The 24,390-nt window shown below is 35.4% G+C and overlaps 1 protein-coding gene across 1 annotated transcript; it reads left to right on the top strand.

Moving 5' to 3' along the window:
• The first annotated feature begins 2,439 nt into the window (after positions 1-2,439).
• Positions 2,440-13,892, top strand: map2k6 (mitogen-activated protein kinase kinase 6). Its single transcript, XM_056245456.1, has 12 exons — positions 2,440-2,623; positions 2,868-2,931; positions 3,173-3,221; positions 4,294-4,407; positions 5,562-5,681; positions 5,987-6,103; positions 7,637-7,688; positions 7,779-7,906; positions 8,976-9,053; positions 9,883-10,022; positions 11,637-11,682; positions 12,161-13,892. Exons 1-12 carry the CDS (start codon positions 2,455-2,457, stop codon positions 12,236-12,238), a joined length of 1,155 nt encoding a protein of 384 aa, XP_056101431.1. The 5' UTR covers positions 2,440-2,454; the 3' UTR covers positions 12,239-13,892.
• Positions 13,893-24,390: the final 10,498 nt, after the last annotated feature.

The raw sequence follows: 24,390 nt of genomic DNA, 5'->3' as shown, positions 1-24,390 counted from the left end.
CTTATTTATCTCTGTTATGCAAGCAATAATTGACAACCACTTCAAGAGCAGAATTTATTTACAAACAGAGTTTGTTGATGCAACCAAAATAAATGCAATATGTGTTTATCTGCGATTCTGCATGCATGTTTAGTTGTTCTTGATGATGCTGCTGATGGCTTCAGCATGGATGAAAGAGCTTCTCCAGACTGTTGAACACGTCTGTACATGTTCCAGCAGATCGAGCCGCCTCTGCATCTCCCTTTACATTCTCTGTACATCGAATTGCTGTGGGTTGTCGAATCTCTATTGTGCCAGACTGTTTACCATTTTACTCTGCTCAACTTTGTCATGTCGCCAACGTTGGTTCATGCTGCCTCCCTCATTAATTGCCAACTCTTGATAAGAAAGAATGACTTCCAGTTGCTTTATGGCTTTAATTTCAGTACTCGATACCAGGAACTAGGAACCTTTCACTGGGAGTGTTGTGACATGGAAGGGCACTTATTATATTTGAAGTGCTTGAAGTGGCTGTTTTTAATGCTTATGCAACAGTTTTCATAAAGTTACCAAAGTCACACGGAGGTCCAGTAACTGAGAACAGCCTTTTCCCTACATCGCTGATGTGATCAGTCTGAAGAAAGCTATCGGGTGTCGGCCTGTGATGTGTCAGCATGTGTGATTTTAAGGATTAGGGCTTTCACCATGGAACATTGCTTGAGTGTTGCTAGGGAGTGATTTCCAGTTGGGGCATAGTTATTTTGGCAGTCCTGATCAGTGATGTACTTTCTGCAGGAGGCACACAATCATTTTGTGGTTTTGTACCCTTCACTTTAAAAGGGATCGGACTATCGGAGTGCTTGGTGAGTTTTTTTTTTTTTTTTTTTTTTTTTTGAGTGTCAGCTTTCTGTTGCTATTGTTGTGCATGTAAAAGCAGGTGGGAGAGGTTCAGAACAACCTTTCTGGTGTTAACAATGGTGTAACGGGCACACAACAGGACACAACCCTCTTCTCACGCTGCACTGGCAAATAGCTGCTCATATTTTGTGTATAATTGTGACAATATGGGAAGTGTCTGCATTTGTTTCCTGTCTGTGGGCTCGTGGTTTGGTCGGGACCATTCTGAAGCCACACCTTTCTCATGTAGTGATTGGTGTAGCCTTTGAATATTTGTTAAAGCTGATTTGTGGATTTTTATTTTTTGTGGTGTTAAAATACTTTCTCCTATTTCAGCTTAATATGCAGAGGTCAACTATAATTAAGACATTTGTGTGTTGATTTATCTTGAAAACTGTAAACATCATGGCTCTGTCAGGCTGTCAAACTTTGCTCTGTTGTGGCTCAACCAATGATGAGAGTTTGGGGTTGGACTATCTGTTTGTCTGACCAATTGCAGTTTGGAAAGTGTTCTGGAAACTTATTTTATTAGGTTTATTTTATTTAATTTTTTGTATTTTAATTTTAAATGTATTGTTTGTTTTTATTGTATTTTTTTTTTATGTTATATATATTTTTTTTTACTGTTATATTTTATATTTAATTATATATATATATATATATATATGTATATGTATATGTATGTATGTATGTGTGTGTGTGTATACATTTATATGTGAGTAATATAATATTTTTTATTTCATTTAGCTATACCTTTTGGTAGTATTGGCACAGTAATGGGATATTTCCGCTTAACTTCAATGACTGAAAATCGTATTTTCAGTCAATGCCAATTTCAGTATCAGTGTATCAAATTTCTCACTACCAATTTTGATGCAAAAGCATAAACTAATATACTTTGAACTTTATTTGAAAAGCTAAATATTAATATAAAATATAATTTTTTTAAATTCAATCCTTCATTTATTGATTAATTTTAAAGCTACTTTTTCTACTGTAACTCTTTATTGTTCAAAATGTACAAAATGTATATGATGAGTATGTACATCATGAATCCATCTTCAAGTGTTTATATTCAGACTATTTTAGACCGAGCAGGACGCCAACGGCTGCGGAGTAGCCCAGTACCTGTGACTCGTCATATACATAAACAGAGAAGTAGCTCTGGCTACAATGTTCTTTCGCAAGACGCATGCAGTTTTGTTTATTAACTGCTAGAGTGCCAAAACTTCCATAGTGTACTCTTTAATTAAAATGAAAATTGAATTACAAATAAATTAAAGCTTTAATTTTTCAAATAGCTCATCAGAAATTGAAGTTTTTACGAAGTGCACTTGAATGTTTTCAGAGTGTGCGCAGACACCTGCATGTGTGTCAGTCAGTAGCAGAGACATTGACTTGATACCGGCGTACTGCATTAATATTCAGACAAACTGTTGATATGAATTGTAGCATCACCTTCAGGGCACGTTTTACTTATTGTTTGCCTTTAGCAGACTGGAATCAGTTAGTCAGGTGGGTGTGGACAGTTCATGTGCCATCCGGTATGTGGATTGCCCCGCTCTGGTGTCACTCACGATGGGTAACACCCGTGACGGTAGCGCCTCCGACCTGCTCCACATGGAGAGAATGCACCTGACCCTGCCATCTCGCCTCCCTCTTTCACACTTGCACTCTCTCTCCTCGCACTCTCTCGCTCTGTCGCGTTTACTCAGCCAGGATCTGGAGCCGCTTGCGCTGTCTGACTGTAAGTGCTCATCCGATAGGGAATCTCGGAGTTCCATGGGGAGCAGAAATAAAGGAAAGGGCTCTATATCCCTCAGGACAGTTTCAGAATGCCTCTTTTGTTTAGACAGGCCTTTTTTGTTATCTCGCATAACGCTTTTTTTCTCTCTTAAAAGGAACTTTTCTGACAAATGCAATTCTGAAGGTCTTTAATGACTTGGGCATAATAATGATGATTTTCTTTTATTTTTTTCTTCCCTCTGCAGGTAAAAAGAAGCTACCACTCAAGCTTCCAAAAGAGGCGTTTGACAAAACCCCACCTGCTCCTACGTAAGATTTTGTGCAGATTTCATTGAATTGATTAAATTGAAAGATAAATAGACTTTTATTGATGTCACATTTATATTCATAAACTGTGCTAAAAACTGAGGTTTTTTTTTTTTAGTCTGTGTTTTTGAGGTTCACTCTGGGTGTGCAAGTACAATAGATTTCATAATTAAGGCTGGCTTTAGTTAGTGAGTCAATTACCGTGTCAGACAAGGACACTCAATGGGATTTCTTTGTTCCACAGACCCCCAAGAGACCTGGACTCCAAAGCCTGTGTTACCATTGGAGATAAGGTGCGTTTCATCATCCTTTCTTTTCTTTAATTAAGATGGATAATCTTATGTAACTGTATCTTCATCTTTTACTTTTTTAATTGAATCAACCCTGTTTGTCTTCTGTCTTGTATTTTTTATGTTTTTTCCCCTTTTCATTTTGGTAATTTTTTTTTGTTTTTTTTTCAGAAAAATTATTTGCAGGGTCTTCTGCATATCTGTTATACATAAATCTGTGCATTGCAAAAAAAAAAAAAGCCCCTATGGGAAATTGTATTTAATGCTGCAAGGTTTCTCTTCACCTGCATCTCTCACTCGTCTGTATTTTAAAGCACTATGAGAGGAACTGTCCTTGGGTCACCTGTATGCAAAGCATTGTGACTTGTAATTTGCATTCCCGTGCTAAGGGGATTCGACTTATCTTTTTGAAATGTCATATTTTGCATTGCTTTTATGGTGATGTAACCCTGTCCCGGGCTCGATACGAAAGCTTGGCTTGGTGAAAGACCAGCGGGTTGTAAAGAATGGCCCAGTGCACATTACAGCCCTTTTGAATACGTCTGATTGTAGGCAGCCTGGAATGCACTTTACTGCCTCTCAGGCTATAAAAATATTTATTTTAAACTCATCAAATAAGTGAAATTTTCCATTGGCAAAGATTAAAGCTTTTAGTCTTGCAACCCAAGAGTAAGTAACATCAGTTTTTTGATAAAGTCAGGTTTGGGTGTAGGAGCTTTTGTGAAGAATATCTGAAGAACCAGGTTTGTTGCCTCCAGGTTGAAGGCGTTTGTTGTGATTGCTAGTGATAGGACAGGGATTGGAAGCATGCATTCCTGGAGATAACATTTTCCTTTCTTCATACCTCATAGGAAACAATCAGCTTATGCACATTTGTGCCATTTTCTTTTTAGATGTCTTTGTCTGTCTGTTTGGAATATAGGCTCCAGTCTGTTAGTGTTACTGTCTGTCTCTGTTTGTCTCTCTTTTTTCTTGGTTTCCTTTTATCTGCCATTCTGTGTGCATCAATTTCGGTAATATACCAACATTTGGTATATACCAACACTTTTAACACTCGTGTTTGTGTTCTAAGCAGAACTTTGTGGTGAAGGCAGATGATTTGGAGCAGATCGGAGAGTTGGGGCGAGGGGCGTATGGAGTGGTGGACAAGATGAGACACGTCCCCAGTGGTGTAATAATGGCAGTAAAGGTGAGTTCACACAGGCCCATGCTAGCTAAACCCATGTGAGGAATATTTTTGTTAGTAACTGTCCAAAGTTTCTTAAACTTTGGACATTGTCATAGTGGTCAAGATTTAGCTTTCCTACGTGTAGCATTTACCTAGCATTGCTTAAAATGATTCAAATATATCTACAATTAATACGAAAACAAATTTAAAGTAATTTTCTGGCTGAGTGCTAAGCAACCTGGCAACTTGCCCCATTTAGATGTGCGTTTATTAGCCTTTTAAAATAATGTCTCATTCATTCCATCATAACTATCAGTTTTATAGTATTATATTTTATATATATATATATATATATATATATATATATATAAAAATATGAAATGAAAAATATAATATTTATATATATATATATATATATATATATATATATATATAGTATACTAATATATAAATATATATATATATATATATATATATATATATAGTATACTGTATATAAATATTATATTTTTCATTTCATATTATTTATATATATATATATCATATATCATATATATCATATCTTATATCATATATATAATATCATATATCATATCATATTATTAATCATATATCATTAATCATATATCATATTATTAAACATATATTATTAATCATATATCATATTATTAATCATATATCATATCATTAATCATATATCATATCATAAATTAAACACTTTGTTAATCTTCTTTAAGTTAACCTTTTTTCTTTTTCAAAAGTGTTTCTTGATATTTTTATATTCATAAAAACATTAAGCAACACCATAAGTGCACTTCTGCTAGAAAAGTGATTGTTGTGAGAAGTCTCATTTGTTCATTAAGGCAGCATTTATTTTTTCAAAATAGCAAAGACCGTAATATTGTGAAATATTATTACAATTTCAAATAATTTATTATAATAATCTATAATATATTTATAGTTTTCAGCAGCCATTATTCCAGTCTTCAATATCATGATCCTTCAGAAATTATTCTAATATGCTGTTTGGATGGTAAAAAAAAATTATATATATATATTCTTTTACCATTATCAATGCTGAAAACAGTTTCTAGATTCTTTGATAAGTAGATATTTCAAAAGAACAGCATTCATTTGGAATTAACTTGCCATCATCACCCACTTGTTTCCCGCAGCGGATCCGGGCCACAGTAAACACGCAGGAGCAGAAACGGCTGCTAATGGATCTGGATATCTCAATGAGAACAGTCGACTGCTTTTACACCGTTACCTTCTATGGAGCCCTTTTCAGAGAGGTTCGACAACACGCACATTAAACACTGAACACATGCACTGAGCAGTCATGTCATTTACCTGTTAGCATTTGCAGCTGTTTTAATACTACAGCACAAAGTACCGGTAGTTCTTGTATAGACCAGAGGCAGAGCATGTCCAGTTATCTGAATCGATGTCCTAATAAACGTTGACCCCCCAAAAAATCCCACAGGAAGTCGTACAATGGGAATGTGTTTCAGTCATTTCCTGCTGTCTCATTTTTATGTAAGGTTGTTGTTATGTCTCAAACCCCAGTTGTAAGCTGATTGGCTCGTTGTGTTGTCAGGGTGATGTGTGGATCTGCATGGAGCTGATGGACACCTCTCTGGATAAGTTCTATAAGCAGGTGCATGAGAAGGGCATGAACATCCCAGAGGACATCCTGGGCAAGATCACCGTCTCTGTAAGTACCACCTGATTTCCTGCATCTCTCAATGGCAAGCTGTTGCTCTCTGGTCTGCATATTTGAATTTGTCTACTGTATTTTCTGGACTATAAGTCGCTTTTTTTATCATCTGAAACGTACCGCGACTTATATTCCGAAGCGACCCATAATGCTATTAACGTCAAGCATGCAAAACAGAGCACATAAATGCACACACATGCGCATGATAAACAAATCCGTTCTAGCATAGGTGCCACTAGTGTCACAGGACCTGCATACTTCACTTTTAATGAAATTAAGACTTAAGGAGCTAATCGTAGACACAAGACCCGTTGACCTGAGCTAAAGGAGAAAGCTGTTCACAGTGCAGTTATATATCCATTAGGACTGGCAAGCGATTACATTTAAAAAAAATAAAATAATTAATTACATGATGTGCTGATTAATTAATCGCAAATCGAATTTTGTAAAGTAATTACTCCCAAATGATAATTATAAAGTCATTATTGTGTTGAATGAGAAAAACATTAAATAGACATTACAAAAAGTAGGCTAGTTATTATTATTCAACATAGAATTTGTAACACAAATTTTTAGGCTACAACAGCCATGATTTTATTTTCAGAATCTGCACCTGAATTGTTATTTAGATTATTTATGGACCAAACCAGTTACCAACATTCTTCAAAATATCTTCCTTTATGTTCCGCAAAGAAAGTATGTCGTACAGGTTTGAAACGACATGAGGGTGAGTAAATGTACATTTCAGGACAAACTATCCCCAAAATTGAAATGATGTTTTTCAATGAAATGATACTCTAAAAAAGAAACTAAAACTGCCAGTAGGTGGCGATAAATGTCTAAACGAGTAAGCCATACATTCAATTGATTTGTTCAAAAGGCTGATTCATTCAGGAATGAAGTAAATGGCTCTCTTTATGAATGGAACATTGAATCATTGGCTCACGCAATTGATTCACTCAAAACGCGGGTTTATTTAGAAACTAAACACCGCTGTGTGATGCTCAGAGACGCACAACAGTTCTGCTCTGGCTTCATAAGGTATTAGTTTCGATTGCTAAATTGAGCAAAAACAGACAATATAACAAAATATGAATTACTTTATTGAACTGTTGTATAAAATCAATATCACATTTCACTCGTGCTATTCGGGACAAAAACGGCACTCGTGTGATATTGCTTAACTTTATCCAATGATATAAATATGAGAAACTCATACAGAGGCATTTTTGCTCTGATATCTTGAATTTTTGGGCTACATTTTATAGGCTACATCACACAGTGTTCACTTTTGTTTCATAAATTCGTATAGGCAAAGCATTTATAATAAATATTGTTTATATGAACAAACACCTCTATAAATTATTATGCACTGCTCTTTTACATTTATTAATGTAATAATAAAATGCGACTTATCTGTGTTTTTGTTTTTGTTGTTGCATTCCCACTTTTGAGATCATTTTAACGCTGTGTAATTCCTGAGCCTGTGCAGTTCTGTAATGAGCCTGATGTTTTATGTTCCCGTTGCAGATCGTAAAAGCATTGGAGCATCTCCACAGCAACCTGCAAGTGATACACAGAGGTGAGCCGGGACTAAAGTACAATATCGTATATTTGCTTTTTAATGATGCCAGCAACTGATTTTCCAGTTTTCTGTTGTGTTTTTTTGCAGATGTGAAACCCTCTAACGTCCTGATAAACATGCAGGGTCAGGTGAAAATGTGTGATTTTGGCATCAGTGGGTACCTCGTGGATTCGGTGGCGAAGACAATGGATGCCGGCTGCAAGCCATACATGGCGGTAAGCAAAACAAAAGAGGAAATGCATATTTTATTGTCTTATGCTGTGACTTCTATTTTTTTATGCGCATCTTTATAGTCAATTAACGACAGTATACAACAAAATTGTATTAATCAACATTTGATCAATTATTATTTTTTATTTATATATTATTATATATTGGTTTATATTATGTATATTCATAATATTTATATTTTATTATTTTGTCTGTGTGAATTTTTTATAATAAATATATAAATGTACATTTGTTAGTATATTCATTATACACATTTATAAATATTTGTTAAATCATTTTAAGAAAGTTAAATGGTCAATTTTGATTTTAAGTCTTTTTAATATGAACATGTAGGGTCAGTTAAACTGCAGAATTTTTTAGTGAAACGGAAAAGCGTGAAGCGTTTTTGACTGTTTGCCATAAATATTGAATCAAGGTAATTGATTTTATATTTCGCAATTGCAAGTTTATATCTCACAATTCTGAGAAAACAAATCATAATTGAGATAAAAAGCTGAAATTATTGGGGTTTTTTTTAAATTGTGAGTTTATATCTGTCAGTTCTGACTGTTTTTCTCAGGATTTTGAGGTATAAACTCAGAATTGCAAGAAAATTCTGAACGACGAGAAAGTTGTAATTACCTTTTTTATTTGCGAATTTGTCTCACAATTGTGATCGTGAGATATAAAATTGTGCGATATAAATTCACAATTACCCAGTATTGTATGGTGGAAACAAGTTTCCATTCAGTAATGAGTTAAATATGAGCTGTTCAAAAATTCAGCCATTCAAAAAAAAAAGCACACATTGAGACACTGATGTGGTCGAGGCATGAGACAATGCGGATCTAGAGTTCTTCACACACCTCGTCTGTGTTCATGTGGTTCTGTATAAAGGTGTGAATGTTGTGCATCTAAAAAAAGAGACGTGTCGTAAAGAGGGGAATATAGTGCAAAGCAAAAGTGATAAGTATATTTTATTACTTTTTTTTATCTCTACCTCCTCTTATCAAACCACACTTCCTCTTTTGCCCACAATCAGAATGACCAGTCATTTTTCTTTTTCATTCACAGCCTGAGAGAATCAACCCAGAGACCAATCAGAAAGGCTACAATGTCAAGTCTGATATCTGGAGTTTAGGAATCACAATGGTATGTGACCTCATATACTTTTAACACTTGTTGCTTAATTAGTAACACTTCATAAAATGTTTTTATTATTGACATTATGCAATGTTATGTTTATTAATGCTTACTAGATCATTAATGTGTATCCAAACTTCTTGAATATTAGGCCTGTCAATTAATTGTTCAAATATTTAGTCACGATTAACCACATCATTTCTTTTTATAGTTTACACTTTAACATATTCAATTTTAATTAATAAAATTTATAATAGGCCCATGTGTAAATGATAGGTGATAAAACACTTTATGACTTTATGGACATAAACAACATGTAAAATATATTTATGTTTGTGTGAATGCCAGTGTTTCGCTTGAGCTTTAAAGTCACCATGAAATCAGTGGAATATTTCAGTATTTATTATGAATGATTTATCTGTGCACATCATCTTTTTTTTTTTTTTTTAGTTCACGTGCCCTCAGATTCTTTAATCTAAATAACTTCCCCTCCTCTTGCAACATCTCTTTTGATGTGTTTTTCGGTTTGAGTGCGGGACACTCACATGAGATCACAGCAATAGCAAACAACAACCATCCAATCATCTCCTGATGGACAAAATCAAGTCCCGCCCTACATTTTTTTTTCTTTATCTGTCACAACAGGGAAGAAAAGACTATCGCAACTTCTGTTTCATGCTGACTTTAATTATGATTAAATTTGACCTTACAAAAAATAAATAAATTACCCATAAAAAGCATCTTTCTCTATTATTTACCGATCGTTACATAAAAATAAAGAAGTTCCGCTGTGTCTGTGTAGCATGGTAACATTGTGTACGATTTTTCACCCTGTCAGATCGAGCTGGCCATTCTGCGGTTTCCCTATGACTCATGGGGAACGCCGTTTCAGCAGCTCAAGCAGGTGGTGGAAGAGCCGTCGCCCCAGCTGCCTGCAGACCGCTTCTCAGCCGAGTTTGTGGACTTCACGTCACAATGGTGGGCGAGCTCTTACACACATTTGCTAACTTGCACATCAAAGCTCAACAATAAGCGATGCCAACTTTCACTGGGCCAACCACAAATACACAAGGCTCCAGGCCATCCTTATTGTTGAGAAACATTCATTTAAAAAATAATCATTTGGGTGCTGATTATGCAACACTTTTTTCAACTAAAAACGTAAACCTTTTTATGTGTTTTGGCCGTTCATTTACACGACAACAGCGTTTTGGGGGCATGAAAACGCAAACTTTTCAAAACGGGTTTCAAAATGTGTACGTTTTTGAAAATGATACCATTATCGTCTCCGTTTAAACTACAAAAACACGAATTTGTGAAAACGGTGACATCATGCCGATGCGCATGTGTATTACGTGTTCAGTCTATAGCCGTGTAGTGTTTCTTTACAAAGTGACATCTCTAACTACTGGCCTGGCAGCAGAATACAGCGTTTTTACTCGTTTCCGCAGATCCGTGTGAACGGGACCGTTTTGACATCTGTGTCGTGTGTACGCAAAACATTTCAAAAACGCAAAGGAAAAACGTTTTTTTTTTATTTATTTTTTAGTACATCATTGTCATGTAAACATTAGTTTTGAATTGTAAGTGTTATTAAAACTTTGCAGAGTTGGGATAAATTATACTTTTTTTTTTCTTTTTCTTTTTCAGCAACATTTTAAATTGACCAAGACATTTATAAATGTTACAAAAGATTTCTATTTAAAAGAAATGCGTTTCTTTTGAACTTTGTTTTAAATAAAAATAAACACAAAAATATTAAGCAGCACAATAATGTGGATAATAAAAATAAATGTTACTTGAGCAAAATATGGTGATTTCCGATGGATCATGTGACACTGAAGACTGTAGGAATGGCTGCTGAAAGTTCACCTTTGCCATCGCAGGAATAAATGACATTTTAAAATATATTAAAATAGAAAGCCTGCAATAATATTTCACAATATTACTGTTGTAGTGCCTTTTTAAGCATAAGACACTTCCTTCAAAAACAAACAAACCTTTGCACCGTGGTGTATATCATCACCGTGACATTTTCAGGGCACTAAACTGTGTCCAAAACATTTTTTAATGTATATCACATTTTTGATACATTTTTTTTTAAAATAAATGCAATATAGTTTCATTAAGTGACTGAATCACTGAACTGTTAGATCTGTATACACTTCTGATTGGATCGTCTGAGATGGATATTAGTACCATATGTAAATGGTGTATAAGTTCACACAGGATGTTTTCTTTGTGGCTCGTATTTGTGGGATTACCATGACTCGAGATTCTGTAGAATTGCATTTCTCTGGAACAATGCTGACACCCCACATAGTTTCGTGAAAGTGAAAACACTGTCAGTAAACCTGTAGCGTAGACACGCACACACACACGCACTATACATACCTTGACTCTGCATTGTGAACTGGGAAAGCGAACAGGATGTAGAAACCCTGATTGCATCCTCTCTTTCACATTGTGAGGGGAAGTACTGAGGCCACAGCGTGCTGCATTGAGGTTTTTGCGCTCTCCTGCTGCACTTGTGATGATTTGTTGTGCATTTCTAACATGCATTTGCTTTGCTTTTCTCTGGTTGTTTTTCAGCTTAAGGAAGAATTCCAAAGAGCGGCCAACTTACGCAGAACTAATGGTGAGTGTGATGCTGACAGTTTTTCATTTTCTTTTATAACAAGCACTTCCCTGGATTGTCCTTTAGATGTCAGACTTGTGCTTTCAATGCAAAGTTGTACCTTCTCCTTATTGGCTTGTAGTGAAGTAGATATACGATTCTGTTTGGTAATTTATCTAAAACTATTGTAATAACTTTCTAATACTGTATATATTTAAGCTTAAATATTTGTATTTAAATTCAGGGATTTTCAAAACCTCAAATTGTGATAAAACACTTGCAGCGCGTCAAGTGTAGTGTATATATTTTTTCATTTTTACAAACAGTGGGGTCCAAAAGTCTGAACCCACTATAAATAATGTATTTTGCACTTAGAAAGACCTAGAAGTAGTTCACAACTATACATATATTTGTTAACCATTTTTGCATTGAAATATACAATGCAATTTGCTTTTTGTGTGAGCACAATATTGATATTTCAAATCTTTTCCACACCCAGCAACATCCCTTTTTCACCATCCATGACTCCAAAGACACCGACGTCGCTAGCTTTGTGAAGAGCATCCTTGGGGACTGAGACGGAGTGCATTCAAAACTGACGTGTTACCGTATGGGGGGGAGGGGGGAGATGGGACAATTTCAGAAAAAGCACCAATAGCAAGACTAACACCTGTAAGACACGCCCACCTCAGCTGCCAGCAGTGCACAGGTACTCAGGAGGATCTGTGGGGTGGGGGGGCACCAAAACTGAGGGTGGGCGGGGCGTTTCCTAGCAACACACGAAGTAGGGCATGGGACAGGAATCTCAGCGCGTGTGTGTGTGCATGTATGTATGCGTGTGTGTGTGTGTGTGTGAATTCTTTGCCTGCATGTATGTGCATACATCTGCATTAAAAGGTTTTACAGTCCCAAGTCAAACTTCATCTATTGTTCAATCCCAGTTCCTCCTCCAGCTTTACCTCTCAATCCAAAAAGAAAAAGCAGTTTTAGCATCAGGTGAGTGTGTTATAGATGTCTGTTGAGTTTCCCCAGTGGCACTTCAATGTAATTCTCAAAGTATTCAGCAATGTTATCCACCCCCACGACGTCCGGTTCTTCAAAAAAAATCAAAAAAAAAAAAAAAAATTAAAAGAAAAAAAAAGAGAGTGGTATTGATATATTTATCTATTATCTAGATATGTATATATACTCAAAAAATATTTCTTGAATTTGTTAAATGAGTATATGAGGATAATATTGTGTTGGCTGTAAGGAGTGATGGTTATTAAAGTGTATGAATGGAGCATCTTTCTTGTTTTCCTGGATTTGCAAAGACTTATTTGTGCATCTGTCACTGAAGGCTTATCAGTTTATAAATGCTGTCTCAATCAGACGTTAACAGCCAGAAGTGAAAAGCCCGCGGTGGTTGGTAGCAAACACTGCTTTTCACATACCCTCCATGAACTCTGTGTGTGTGTGACTAAATGGGTGTACGCTTGTGTGTGCTTTATATGCTATTCCTCTATATACCAAGGTAATTTTGGGCAAAAGGTATCTTTTGGCTACATCTAGACCTCTCTGTTCTGAGCCAATCAAATAATTCTCACTCTTTTCAATTGCAATCCAACTGGAAATTATATTATTATTATTATTATTATTATACACAGTGCATATGTATTAACAGTAATGAGGTGTTCTGCAGTTTCTGTATGTGTTGTAACTGCTGTTTTTCTCATTGGAAACTTGACAATTTCTTTTTAATTTTAAAGTGGTGTGCAGGTATGAGCGTGTGGTCATTTGTGTGCATTAAAGTGAGCGAGAGAAAGTGTGTGCGTGCATGCATGTGAGCGTTATATAAAAGTCTGAACACACATAGCTGACACTTCTTTCAAAGCCTCACTGTGACTCGGAAGCCTGATTTTGTGCCTCTCTATAGATAAAAAGCAAAAAAAACAAATAAAAAAAAAAACACCTACATTAAAACAAACTACAATAGCCACGCTGCTTTGTCACTAAGACATGCTTTGCTTTCCACATGCTTCAGATAGTGGAGGAAGTCTGTTGCGTTGCTTTCTGGGCTTCAGGTTTTATTCTCGTATCATTTCTGTAAGGTGAAGATGATGAATGTGTGCGTGTTTTTTTTTTTTTTTTTTTTTGTCTTGTGACCACTGTATACAGAATGGATAACACTGCTGATTTGCCTGTAATCGTTATATTGTTTGATTCAAACATAAAAGTTCTCTTATATCTTCGCTGCTTCTTTTTAATATACTACATTAAAATGGTCAGGATTTAATTTCTGAAGAAATTAATCATTTCCTTGGTTTATAGTTACATTTTTCTGCATGCATAATTTGTGTACAATAGAATCATATCAACATGGTTGTGGTCTTTTGACAGGAGAAACACATTTATATATATATATATATATATATATACATAGTATATATAGTTTGATGTGACATTAGTTTTGATTACAATAGTACACAGGATCATATATACATTGTGTGTGTATGTATATGTACACACACACACAAACTATATGTACCATTATGGGTTTTTTGTTGCATTGTGACATTATTTTCACATTTATTATGTGAACAAAATTAATGCTCATTTAAATAGTTACAGTATTTTTACTGCAATACAAGAAAATGTGGATTGCAGTAATGAAATCACCATTGAGAATAATCTGAATGATCATATAAATACGGTTCATTCCTCTGGTGTTGATAATATGGGGTTAATTGTCATGAAAATATCACGATGCAAAAATATCCTAAAATGAATTAATATTGTTTGTGAAATATAATTTTATTGCTTTGGAGTAAAATGTGACCTGGACACGTTTCCCTAAAATTCACCCACTAAAAATGCAAAAACAGGCATGTTAATGAACTCCTGAAACACGTGAGAACTGACTTTACAGTTTAATGATTTCTAGACTTTTCTGTCCTCAAGTGTTCTTCCTCACAAAGATGACCGCTGGATGCCACCCAAATCTCTCCACTCCGTCTGCCTCATTCATCCTAATGAATGTTCCCAGCCATCATATGTTTTAATATTCGACATCAGAGAGTGGACATGACCATGAGATGACAGTACAAGGATTTACCTTCAGCACAAGCCTTTTGAAAGATATTTTTCATGCATGGCTGATGGAATAAGAGATGTCTTTCTTCTACACAATTCTCTTCATTTCTCATTTGTCTTCATTTCTTTTACCTTTCAAGTGCTAGTTTATCAGTTTCTTGTTACTTTATTAACTTTGTTATTTTTATGATGGTCTTCCTTTTAAACAGGTGCCATTAGTATCCTTCGTAGGCCTATGTTTTTTTTTTTTTTTTTTTTTTTTAGAATGCGTTTTAAGTGCATATAGTTCACTCAGTATATATATATAACTGTTAAAATATACCTTTTTAATGCATCAACAATCTGGTAACTATTTTTTAAAAGAAGTTTTTATTATGCTTTCCAAGGCTGCATTTAATCAGTTCAGGAAATATTATCACAATTGTCTTATTTCATACATTTAAAAATTACATTTTGTTCATGTGATGGCAAAGCTGAATTTTCAGCATCATTACTCCAGTCATCAGTCTCACATGATCCTTCAGAAATCATTCTAATATGCTGATTTGGTGCCCAAGAAACATTTCTTATAATTATTATAACTATTTTAAACACTTTTGGTCTCTCTCACCATCTCTGTCCCACACAGGAGGAGGAGGGGGGGGGGGGGGGGGGGGATTAGAGCTTTGTGATTTTATGACTTGCCATTCCAGAATGTCACACATCTTTTCCATTCGTTTAGTTGATGTGACAAGAAGTTTGACTGAGAAGAACCCAAATCATGATGTCCTGCAAAGAACATCCATCCATCTCTCTCTCTCTGGCATTTTACATCTTCAAAGGTTGTCTAATCCCATCCAATTATTTTTCAATGGTTGCGGATGCGAAATATATGGCTTTTGAGATTTGTTTCAACCGTCAACACACGCCTTTCAAAGACATGGCGATAAACCTGCAAATGCAAAATGACTGACAGACTAAACTTTTCTGATTAGCTGTTTTTATCTGTAATATAGTATAGGGAAGATTTATATATATATAAAACATGCAGCACTTTTAATGCAAACTTCATACAGACAATTGGGCTAGCAAATAAATGCTACAATATAGCTTTACAAATAAATGATTTTTGTCAACTCGAAAGTAAATATGCCTCATACAATGTATCAATTTTAATACATTTTGAATTTGTATTTTGTGAATAATTTAATAAATCCATTTCTTTTATTGCAATAAAAGAAACAGCACCACATTGAATACATTAACATAAAAGGAAATTAAATTCACTGTCAACGTCTCCCCCTCCCCCATTGCGTATTGTCACATGTTTTATCTATTTTGGCCGATAACCGCCCAACAGATTCCATCTGTTTTAAAGAGGGTGAGCAGAGTAATTTTTCAATCTCTTTTTGCTTAATATAAGCCTACTTTAAAATATTGTGGTTATAGTGCATTTCAAAGTGTTTATTGCTAAGTTTAGCGCGGCATTATAGGCTACCTCAAGTAATCGCGTGAGATGTATCTGGTTGCCATCATGCCATGACAACTTCACGCGCTCGCTGCTCTCTGTAGTCATAGTAAAAAAAAAAATCACTTCAATATTGTTAAATGTGGAAATATACGGATTGTGAATTTGTAGGTTTATACTGTAGAAAAGCTAAAATATTAAAATGGTGAGTTGGTGACTGACCAAACCGACTGGCTCGGTCTGGACTCCCCTGCTGGAAAAGCTGGTTTTAGCTGATGGTCTCCCAGGCTGGATTTAGAAAGGTTTTTAACACTATTGTTAGCTGACCAGGGGTGCGTTTCCCGAAAGCATCGTTAGCCAACTATGGTCGCAAGTTGGTCGCAAATCCCATTGAACTCTATTGGTAACGACGGAACTTGCGACCATAGTTGGCTAACGATGCTTTCGGGAAACGCACCCCTGGCTGGTTAAGCTAGCAGACCAGATAAAACCAGCTGAACACCAGCTTGGCCAGGCTGAAAGACCAGCTTAAACCAGCTAACCAGCCTAGGCTGGTTTTAAGTTTGTTTTCTTTTCTTCCAGCAGGGTACTCCAAGCTCAGATGTCAAGCTATGCCCATGTTCCAAAACTACGGTAGGTTTTCACAGTGATGCCATAGAAGAACCATTTGCTTCCTCAAACAGCCTTTTAGTGATTTTAGAAATCTAAAGAACATGTTTCCACTATAAAGAGCCTTTTGTAGAATGGAAAGTTTCCATGGATGTTAAAGGTTCTTCTTTGAACCAAAGCTAGATGCCAATAAAGAATCTTTTTTTAAGAGTGTATGCGCTCCTCTTCTTTTGCTTTGATGTTCATTCCTTTATTTGTTTTCAAGGCTGGTTGTATATACGCTTTATTAATCAGTGCATCATCAAAAGAGATGCAGAAAAGAGTTCTTTCATGAGATATCATCAGTAGGAGGTCATATAATTATTATGCTTTGTGTTTGACCCTTTATGCTGTGGTTTGATTCTTTCTCTCCTATGACAGGAGAATGACGAGCCAAGTATCACACTAGGTGTCAAAAAATTGCGTTTCAAGGAGGTGCGTATTCGTCTGATTGTTAATTAAAGGGTTACAGCTTTCCATGTAGGGGTCTCTATAACCAGCTCTATCAAGATACCCACATGCTGACTAAACTCAAGTTTTAGGAATATGTCACCTGCACAATACAATGAAACACGTGCCCTGGGAGCCGTTGCTGACGTTTCGGTCTGTTGGGTGTTGCTTTAACCAAGTGTTCTCAGAAAGAATAAAACCGATGATTTCATCTCCTCTTACTAGAATACGAGAATACGGCTTTAATTAATCACAAAGCTTCGTGTGGACGTTGATGTGACTGATCCAATGAATCTCCACAGATAAAGAATTCAAGGAAATGTGAGGACATGTCTGTTCCTGTTCCGATGCTGTAAAAAACCTGATGGGGAAAGTCACAACTTATGGGGTGGTATATAGGCATTGCGTTTTGTGGGTTTCTGTTTTATCCAAATCTGAAAACGCTTCAGGACTTTAAAGTTAAAAAATGTTGTCAAATCTGTCCTAACTGTCATAGAGCACATTCCCAATGCACAAGCTGCTCCTAATTCAAAGTAAAATTACAAAAGTAAAATTACAGTCAAACAGAAGCAATACTACACTGCAGTTATTTATACCAAAAATAAATAAAAATTATAGTTCAATTCTTTAATGAATTGCAAACAGTAATGAACAACGTAAAATGCTTTTGCCGAAACTTGTGTCAGTAGTATTATTAATATTTTAAATGAGCTTTTATTTATATCTTGTCAGTTTTTTTATTTTAGTTTACGTTTTAGTCATTGTGCTTTCATCTTTTTTATAATTTCTATTTAGCTTTAATTTAAATTTTATTTCTGTTTTAGCAATTTTAGTACTTCAGTTAGTTTATGTTAAAGTTTTTTAAGTACATTTTTAAGTCTTAAGTTTTCATCTAATATTTATATTTTATTTTATTTCAGATTTACTTTAATTAACATCATTTTAATAGTTATAATTTTAGTTAAAAAATAACAATACTGTTTTACGTAGGGCCTGAATCATTCGTATGATTTACATAAACCGAACCAAATTATTTGCTAAAATGAATTGGACTCCTCAAGTTAAAGGAATAGTCAAACAAAAAATGAAAGTTCTGTCATCATTTACTCACCCTCATGACGTTCATAAACCTACATGGCTTGTTTTCATAAGATTTTGAAAAAGTATTTGTCCATAGTGGAGTCCAATGTTGTAAAGGTAACAAGGAAATATCTTCTTTTGTGTTCTGCAGAACAAAGAAAGTCCTACAGGTTTGGAACGGCATGAGGGTGAGTAAATGATGACATTTTGGGTGAACTAGCTTTTCTGCTTTTAGTTAGTTACACTGCTCTTCTATTTTTATGTAGAAAATGTTTGTTTACAGTGTTGAACTCGGCAGTAAATGCACAGTGAGTTTATTTTATAACAGCTTTTTCTTTGTAACAAGACAAAAGTGAGTTTTTAGCTTGAGGACGTTGGGGCCTTTTTTGTCAGCCTTTTTTATCGTCATTTTACCCCCGATTATTTTATTTATTTATTTTTGCAATGCTCCCATGCAGCTGAGGACAGTTGCCATTAATTCAACAGGTTCTAGGAATGAAATGGGAGCTTTGACTTAATTTTTCTCATAAGACAATGAGAATGAGAAACAAGGCAGGCAGCATAACCTTTGAAGGTTTCTTTTTTAAAGTGTTTTACATCTCTAAAGAACCGGTGTGAGATAATGAATGTACAGATTGTATTTTTTGCTTGTCTACTGCTAAATGGATTTGTGTGCGCATATTTTAGATAGCAGTGACTGATTTTGTGAAGTTAATGAAAGGGCCCAATAAAAAAGGATTTTGCACTTTATAAATGCTTTTTCTTCTCATCCTATAAAGAAAAAGACTTTGAGAGACATGGGCTTCAATCGGGGACATTTGACGCATGGCTGGGCTCCTGTGTTTAATCAAAAGCTTGGGCTTTGACAGACTTTTTTTTTTTAGCAGAATGGGGTTTAGGCTGCAGTCACGTAGCATTGTGAGCTAGTGTATACGGTAAAGCAGCCACATGAACTCACTGAACTTGAGCGTATTACACATAATATAGACAGCCCAAAACAGCAGAGACGACAGACAAAACATGCTAAAATTAAAGCCTGTCTGTCCAAAAACCCATGGGAAGCAAAGGGAGTGAGAAAAGATGAACTTATGTGGCCCTTGTGTTTGTGATATAACGGGACACTACTTACAGACACCTGTTTAAGAACCCCCCTAGGGAAAACAGAACAGAACCAACATGAATGTATCATTAATTCAAGATTTTAAGGTACAGCATAATTCGAGAATTTATTCTGATTCAAGGGGAATCAAAATGCCATACTGACTGACGAGAGGAGGAGCTGGGGATGGAGGAGGGTAATTAACTCCTGAGAAACGCGATAGCTGCTGATAATACTGAAGGAGCTTATACTGTATGTAGCCTATACAGTGATAGGCGTCGTATTCCTATAGGTAGGCGTGGATCAGCTGAGAGTCACCTGATCGAGCTTGACTAACGTGACCTGCCAGAACTGACGTTACGCTTAATGTTTTTTCGCACACTTTCACAAATAAATCCAGATAAAGGGTAAAGAGGAACCATTTAGTGATGGAGATCTTCATCTCACATTGGGTCTCATTCATGAAACACGAGCAGAACGAATTTTTGTGTAAATCGTGTGTAAAGTGGTTCTGGCGTAAATTTTCGGATTCATTAAAATGTTCGTAATTTCCAACTGTTAGTTGGTACGAAAGAAATCTACACCTGCTCCCAGCCACGCGTAAATAGTGAGTTTCACATCCGAAAGTTTTGCTCATTAATAACTAAGGCTGCATTTTAATTCACCTTGTGTGTACATATTTACACTCATTTTGAAAAAATATTATATATAGTAATTACATACGGTTTTTCTTTTTACTTCTGGGACTGTTTGATTAACAGATGAAACTCCATTAACTGCATCTGTAATATGCTGCCAAGCTTCCTTTTTTTAGGACCTGATACGCCATGTAGCCTACGCTTGAAAATAAAATGTGGTGTTTTGAATGAACTTCTGATAATAAAACGTCGATTTCTGCATCTGAGAAATTTTTCTTTTTCATTCGTTTTTGAGAAGACATGTTGAAATCCTTCGTTTGGTGTCATAATATGATGCCCATATATAGTTGTCAGTTGGATTTAATGGGCGGGATTTATGGTAATTGAGAATGAGCGTGCACGCGCGTCCCATTTACGACTGATTGGAATTCATTAACACACACACACATTTCACTATCACATTTGACGTTTACGAAGTATTTGTGAATCAGGAGATGAGTTTTCGGGAAGGTCTCTTTACGCGCAAATCACTCTCATATTTACTCGGATATTTACGAATGTTTCATGAATGAGACCCATTAAGTGTAAACAAAAATAGATGTTTTGTGTTTAAAAATACCATTTCTGGTCAATTTTTCAGGTAATAGCCCTACTACACTTTATTGGCATGGATGGGTCCATAAAAAACCTTTAACATGCGTGGAAGCTTTCCATCGCACAAAAGATTATTTTATAGTGGAAAAAAGGTTCTTTAGATTATTAAAATTTGCACTAAGAACATAGTACTTTAAAGAACTGTTCACTGAAAGGCTCTTTTAGGAATCCAAAATTGTTCTTTTATGGCATCGCTGCAGAAACCTACTTTTAGAGTGTTTGACGTAAAAAGGAGTTAAATATGAAAACATAAGTGTTTGCATGAATAAATAATATTCATGGTGTCAGTTCAGCCTTCCATGTTGCTCATGGCTGTAGCCTATAATTTTATATTGAATTTTGACCATTATCAAGACTTTGTTTAGAAGAAATTAACAAAGCTGAGCGGTTCTCACAAACATTGAGAAACCAATTAAAAGCCTTTAAGTTTGAAGATAATGAGAAACAAAATCTGTCAAGTGTGTTTAAAAAAAAAAAAAATCTGCTTGTTGGCATTGAAACATCAACTTGTTTCCTCTTACTTGTGAGAATTCACGGATTTGAGGGGTCATACACACAAGACGTCCAGAGGAGGTGTTCAAATATGCACACCACTTCTGTGGTTGAAAGGGGACATTTGAGAATATGCTTGAAATTTCAATTCTGTGAACAGTTTTCAATTTTACAGAACAATTTAAAATGTACATTTTCATTTGCAAATTTTACATTGTTTCTATGTATATAATCAACATAGTTGATTGTAATATTTACTAGTTTGTTTGAGTGTGAAGTAGGGCTGGGCAGTGTGATACTGTGTAGATTCTTTTTATATTGTGGTATAATTGTGATAGAATTCTTACACAAGTGTCTGCAATAGTTCCCTTTTTCAACAATGCTGAGGTTACTGGGTGTAATTTGCATTATGTATTGCATTTGATGCATTTCAGAAAGCAGCAATAAAATGCATGGTTTCACATACTTGTGTTGCAGATGTCAGGCTTTAGTTTTGACACAACACACCATGATGAAGACATAAGAAGTCTTCGGCCATGGCCCATGAACCAAACCGGTGAATCGCAACATTACAATCAAGTTCAACCATGATTATATTCACAGGAACAATGCAATATATATATATATATATATATATATATATATATATATATATATATATATATATATATATACATTAATCTAAACTTAAAGGACAAGTTCGGTATTTTACACTTAAAGCCCTGTTTCAAGATCGTTTCTGATGAAATAGAACGGTTAAGATTGAAATGTGGACACATGCTGCTGTCCCGAGAATTTTCGGTTTCTGTGGTTGCACCCCCAACCAGGTTTTATCGTAGTTTTTGTACAATGTCAAGTCAATGGAGTTGGACAAAAACTACGATTTTGGGAGTGCATGCGTAAAACTAAAAAGAAGCACATAGCGCAAAAAGCGCAAAAAAAGAAACAAAATATGAGTTGAGATTTTTTACAGTGCAGTAGACACGGTACAGTATGTGCAGTTGCCAAGAAACATTGCTATTTGCCGTATACAGTATATATTATATACACACATAATGTTGTAAATGAAACCACACATAAATACCACAAACAATGTGTGTATACTGTATGCTATTTTTTTTTCAATGTCAAGCTGCTTATTATTGATTTGTCTATGAAGTTCCACATTTTTCTCCAAATTTTAGAAAAAAGTCCAATTTTTGAAGTTTTTAAGTTGCCGAAGTATGGAAATGTAGACATTAATAGTTATGTAATATGTTAAACATTTTGGTGTTGAATTTCCTGTAAAAAATAACTATTGCGTGATATCTTTTTTTAGTGACAGGAAATTGTGGCTATATACCGTCTCCCCAAGTTTAATTGTCGGTTTTTGCAATGTATGTGTTGACCTGTGAGGGGCCGTTTTTGAATTTTCATAATTATTAATGCTATTCAATGGCTTTGTACTCACACTCACACCTTTACACACATGTGTAACATTCATCATTGTGAGTGTGCTTCTCAGTGGGACTTCTCGTTGCGTGAGGGGGCTGGTTTCCTCTCTGTGCCCTGGTTTGGGTTTCACAATATAAAGGACCGGCTTCCCATACTGACAGCTGATGATGTCATGGAAACTGTTATGATTGCACTTAAAAATGGGAGAATGATTTGTAATGAAGTGCAGCTCTCTCACTCGCCTTTTTCCTCCCCTCAATTTCTTGAGGAAATGGGGGGATGTGGTCTTCTTTAAGCATTTTGAGTTCATTAAAGCCATCTACCTGAGCTGAACTCGTATATATATATATATATATATATGTGTGTGTTTACGTAATCCAGAGCAGGGTGCTTTGTGGGACCCTGTTCATGTTGAATTTAATTTATATATATTTTTTAAAAGTGGGCCTCCAGTAAAAGATGGTTTTAATGCACATTTTACATCCGTTGCTGCTTTTCAGGCAAGACACTGTAAATTGATTGCAGTACAAAAGACCTATTGACCCGCGACACAAGGTCTCTGCAGACCTTTATATCAAACTGGCCGGTTCTCATGCCAGACCGCTCAAACAGAAAAGCATGTTGAGAGAGGCCAGGGGGCTTATGGGACTTATGCTTATGGGACATTGTTAAAGAAAAACTGAGCGGATATTCTTAATATTTGCACAAAAGATATATGACATAAGGTCCTTACATAAGGTAACAGCCAGTCACGGAAAAACTTGCATGACTAATTTACATATTAGACATACGTAAAAGCATGCACAACCTAATAAAGTGCAACATTCAGACTCTGAACATAAATATCCCATTCATTTTCTCCAAAGAGGAATTTATTTCTAACAATAATATATAAACCTTTTATAATAGACCTACCATGAGCTGTGAGAATTAGTGATGATATGCTTTATTTGTTGTTGTTTTTAATAGCAAATAATTGTAAAGTACTAAAACGGAGCTCAGCAGCAACCACTCAATCTCAAGAAGTGTTGAGAGTGACAAGTCAGTCCCTTTACATTCTCAAACTACTTGTATAATATCTGAATATTTTGTAATTAACTTAAAGCTGCATTCCGTAACTTTTTTTAGGTAAAAAAATATCCAAAATAAATGTTTGAGCAAGTACATAACCAGCCAGTGTTCAAAACTATCTGCTTGCCGTAGCTCGATTCAAAACGGTAGCTTGTAATAATGTTTTTAATTCCAGTGGTACTGGTGGATTTCCGCGGGAGATTCGAGCATGTCTTTGTGTCATTACGTCACATCTGTACACATAAAGAAGAGTCTCGGCTAGTCGGCTATATTGCGTGTGAGGATGTTGGAGGTGGATATTTATAGCCTTTTCTCACAGCACTTGATATAATTAAACTTATCAATTTGATGGCGGATACATAAAGGTTCAAACGACAATCACCAGTGACAGATTCAGTGGAGATTCATCTGTTGTAAAATGCAAAAGACTTTGGACTTCGGAGTGGCTACAGTTAAAAAGAGACTGCAACCGGACCCATGCGAAAACAAGGATAATATCGGAAGGGCATTAATTGTAGTCACGCAATGCTGATGTTTTTAACATTAACAATTTGAGAACAAAGTATAATTTGCACGGTTTTGCGTGATATGATAAGCGATTGTTAGATTTAATCAGCGCGTTTTACTGCAATGCTTTTTTCCCC

The sequence above is a fragment of the Rhinichthys klamathensis genome, unplaced genomic scaffold (genome assembly GCF_029890125.1).
Source record: "Rhinichthys klamathensis goyatoka isolate OS25496 unplaced genomic scaffold, OSU_Roscu_1.1 h1tg000030l_1, whole genome shotgun sequence".
In the NCBI taxonomy this organism is placed as follows: Eukaryota; Metazoa; Chordata; class Actinopteri; order Cypriniformes; family Leuciscidae; genus Rhinichthys; species Rhinichthys klamathensis.
Note: the sequence above shows the minus strand (reverse complement) of the source record. Positions and strands in the feature narration are given on the sequence as shown.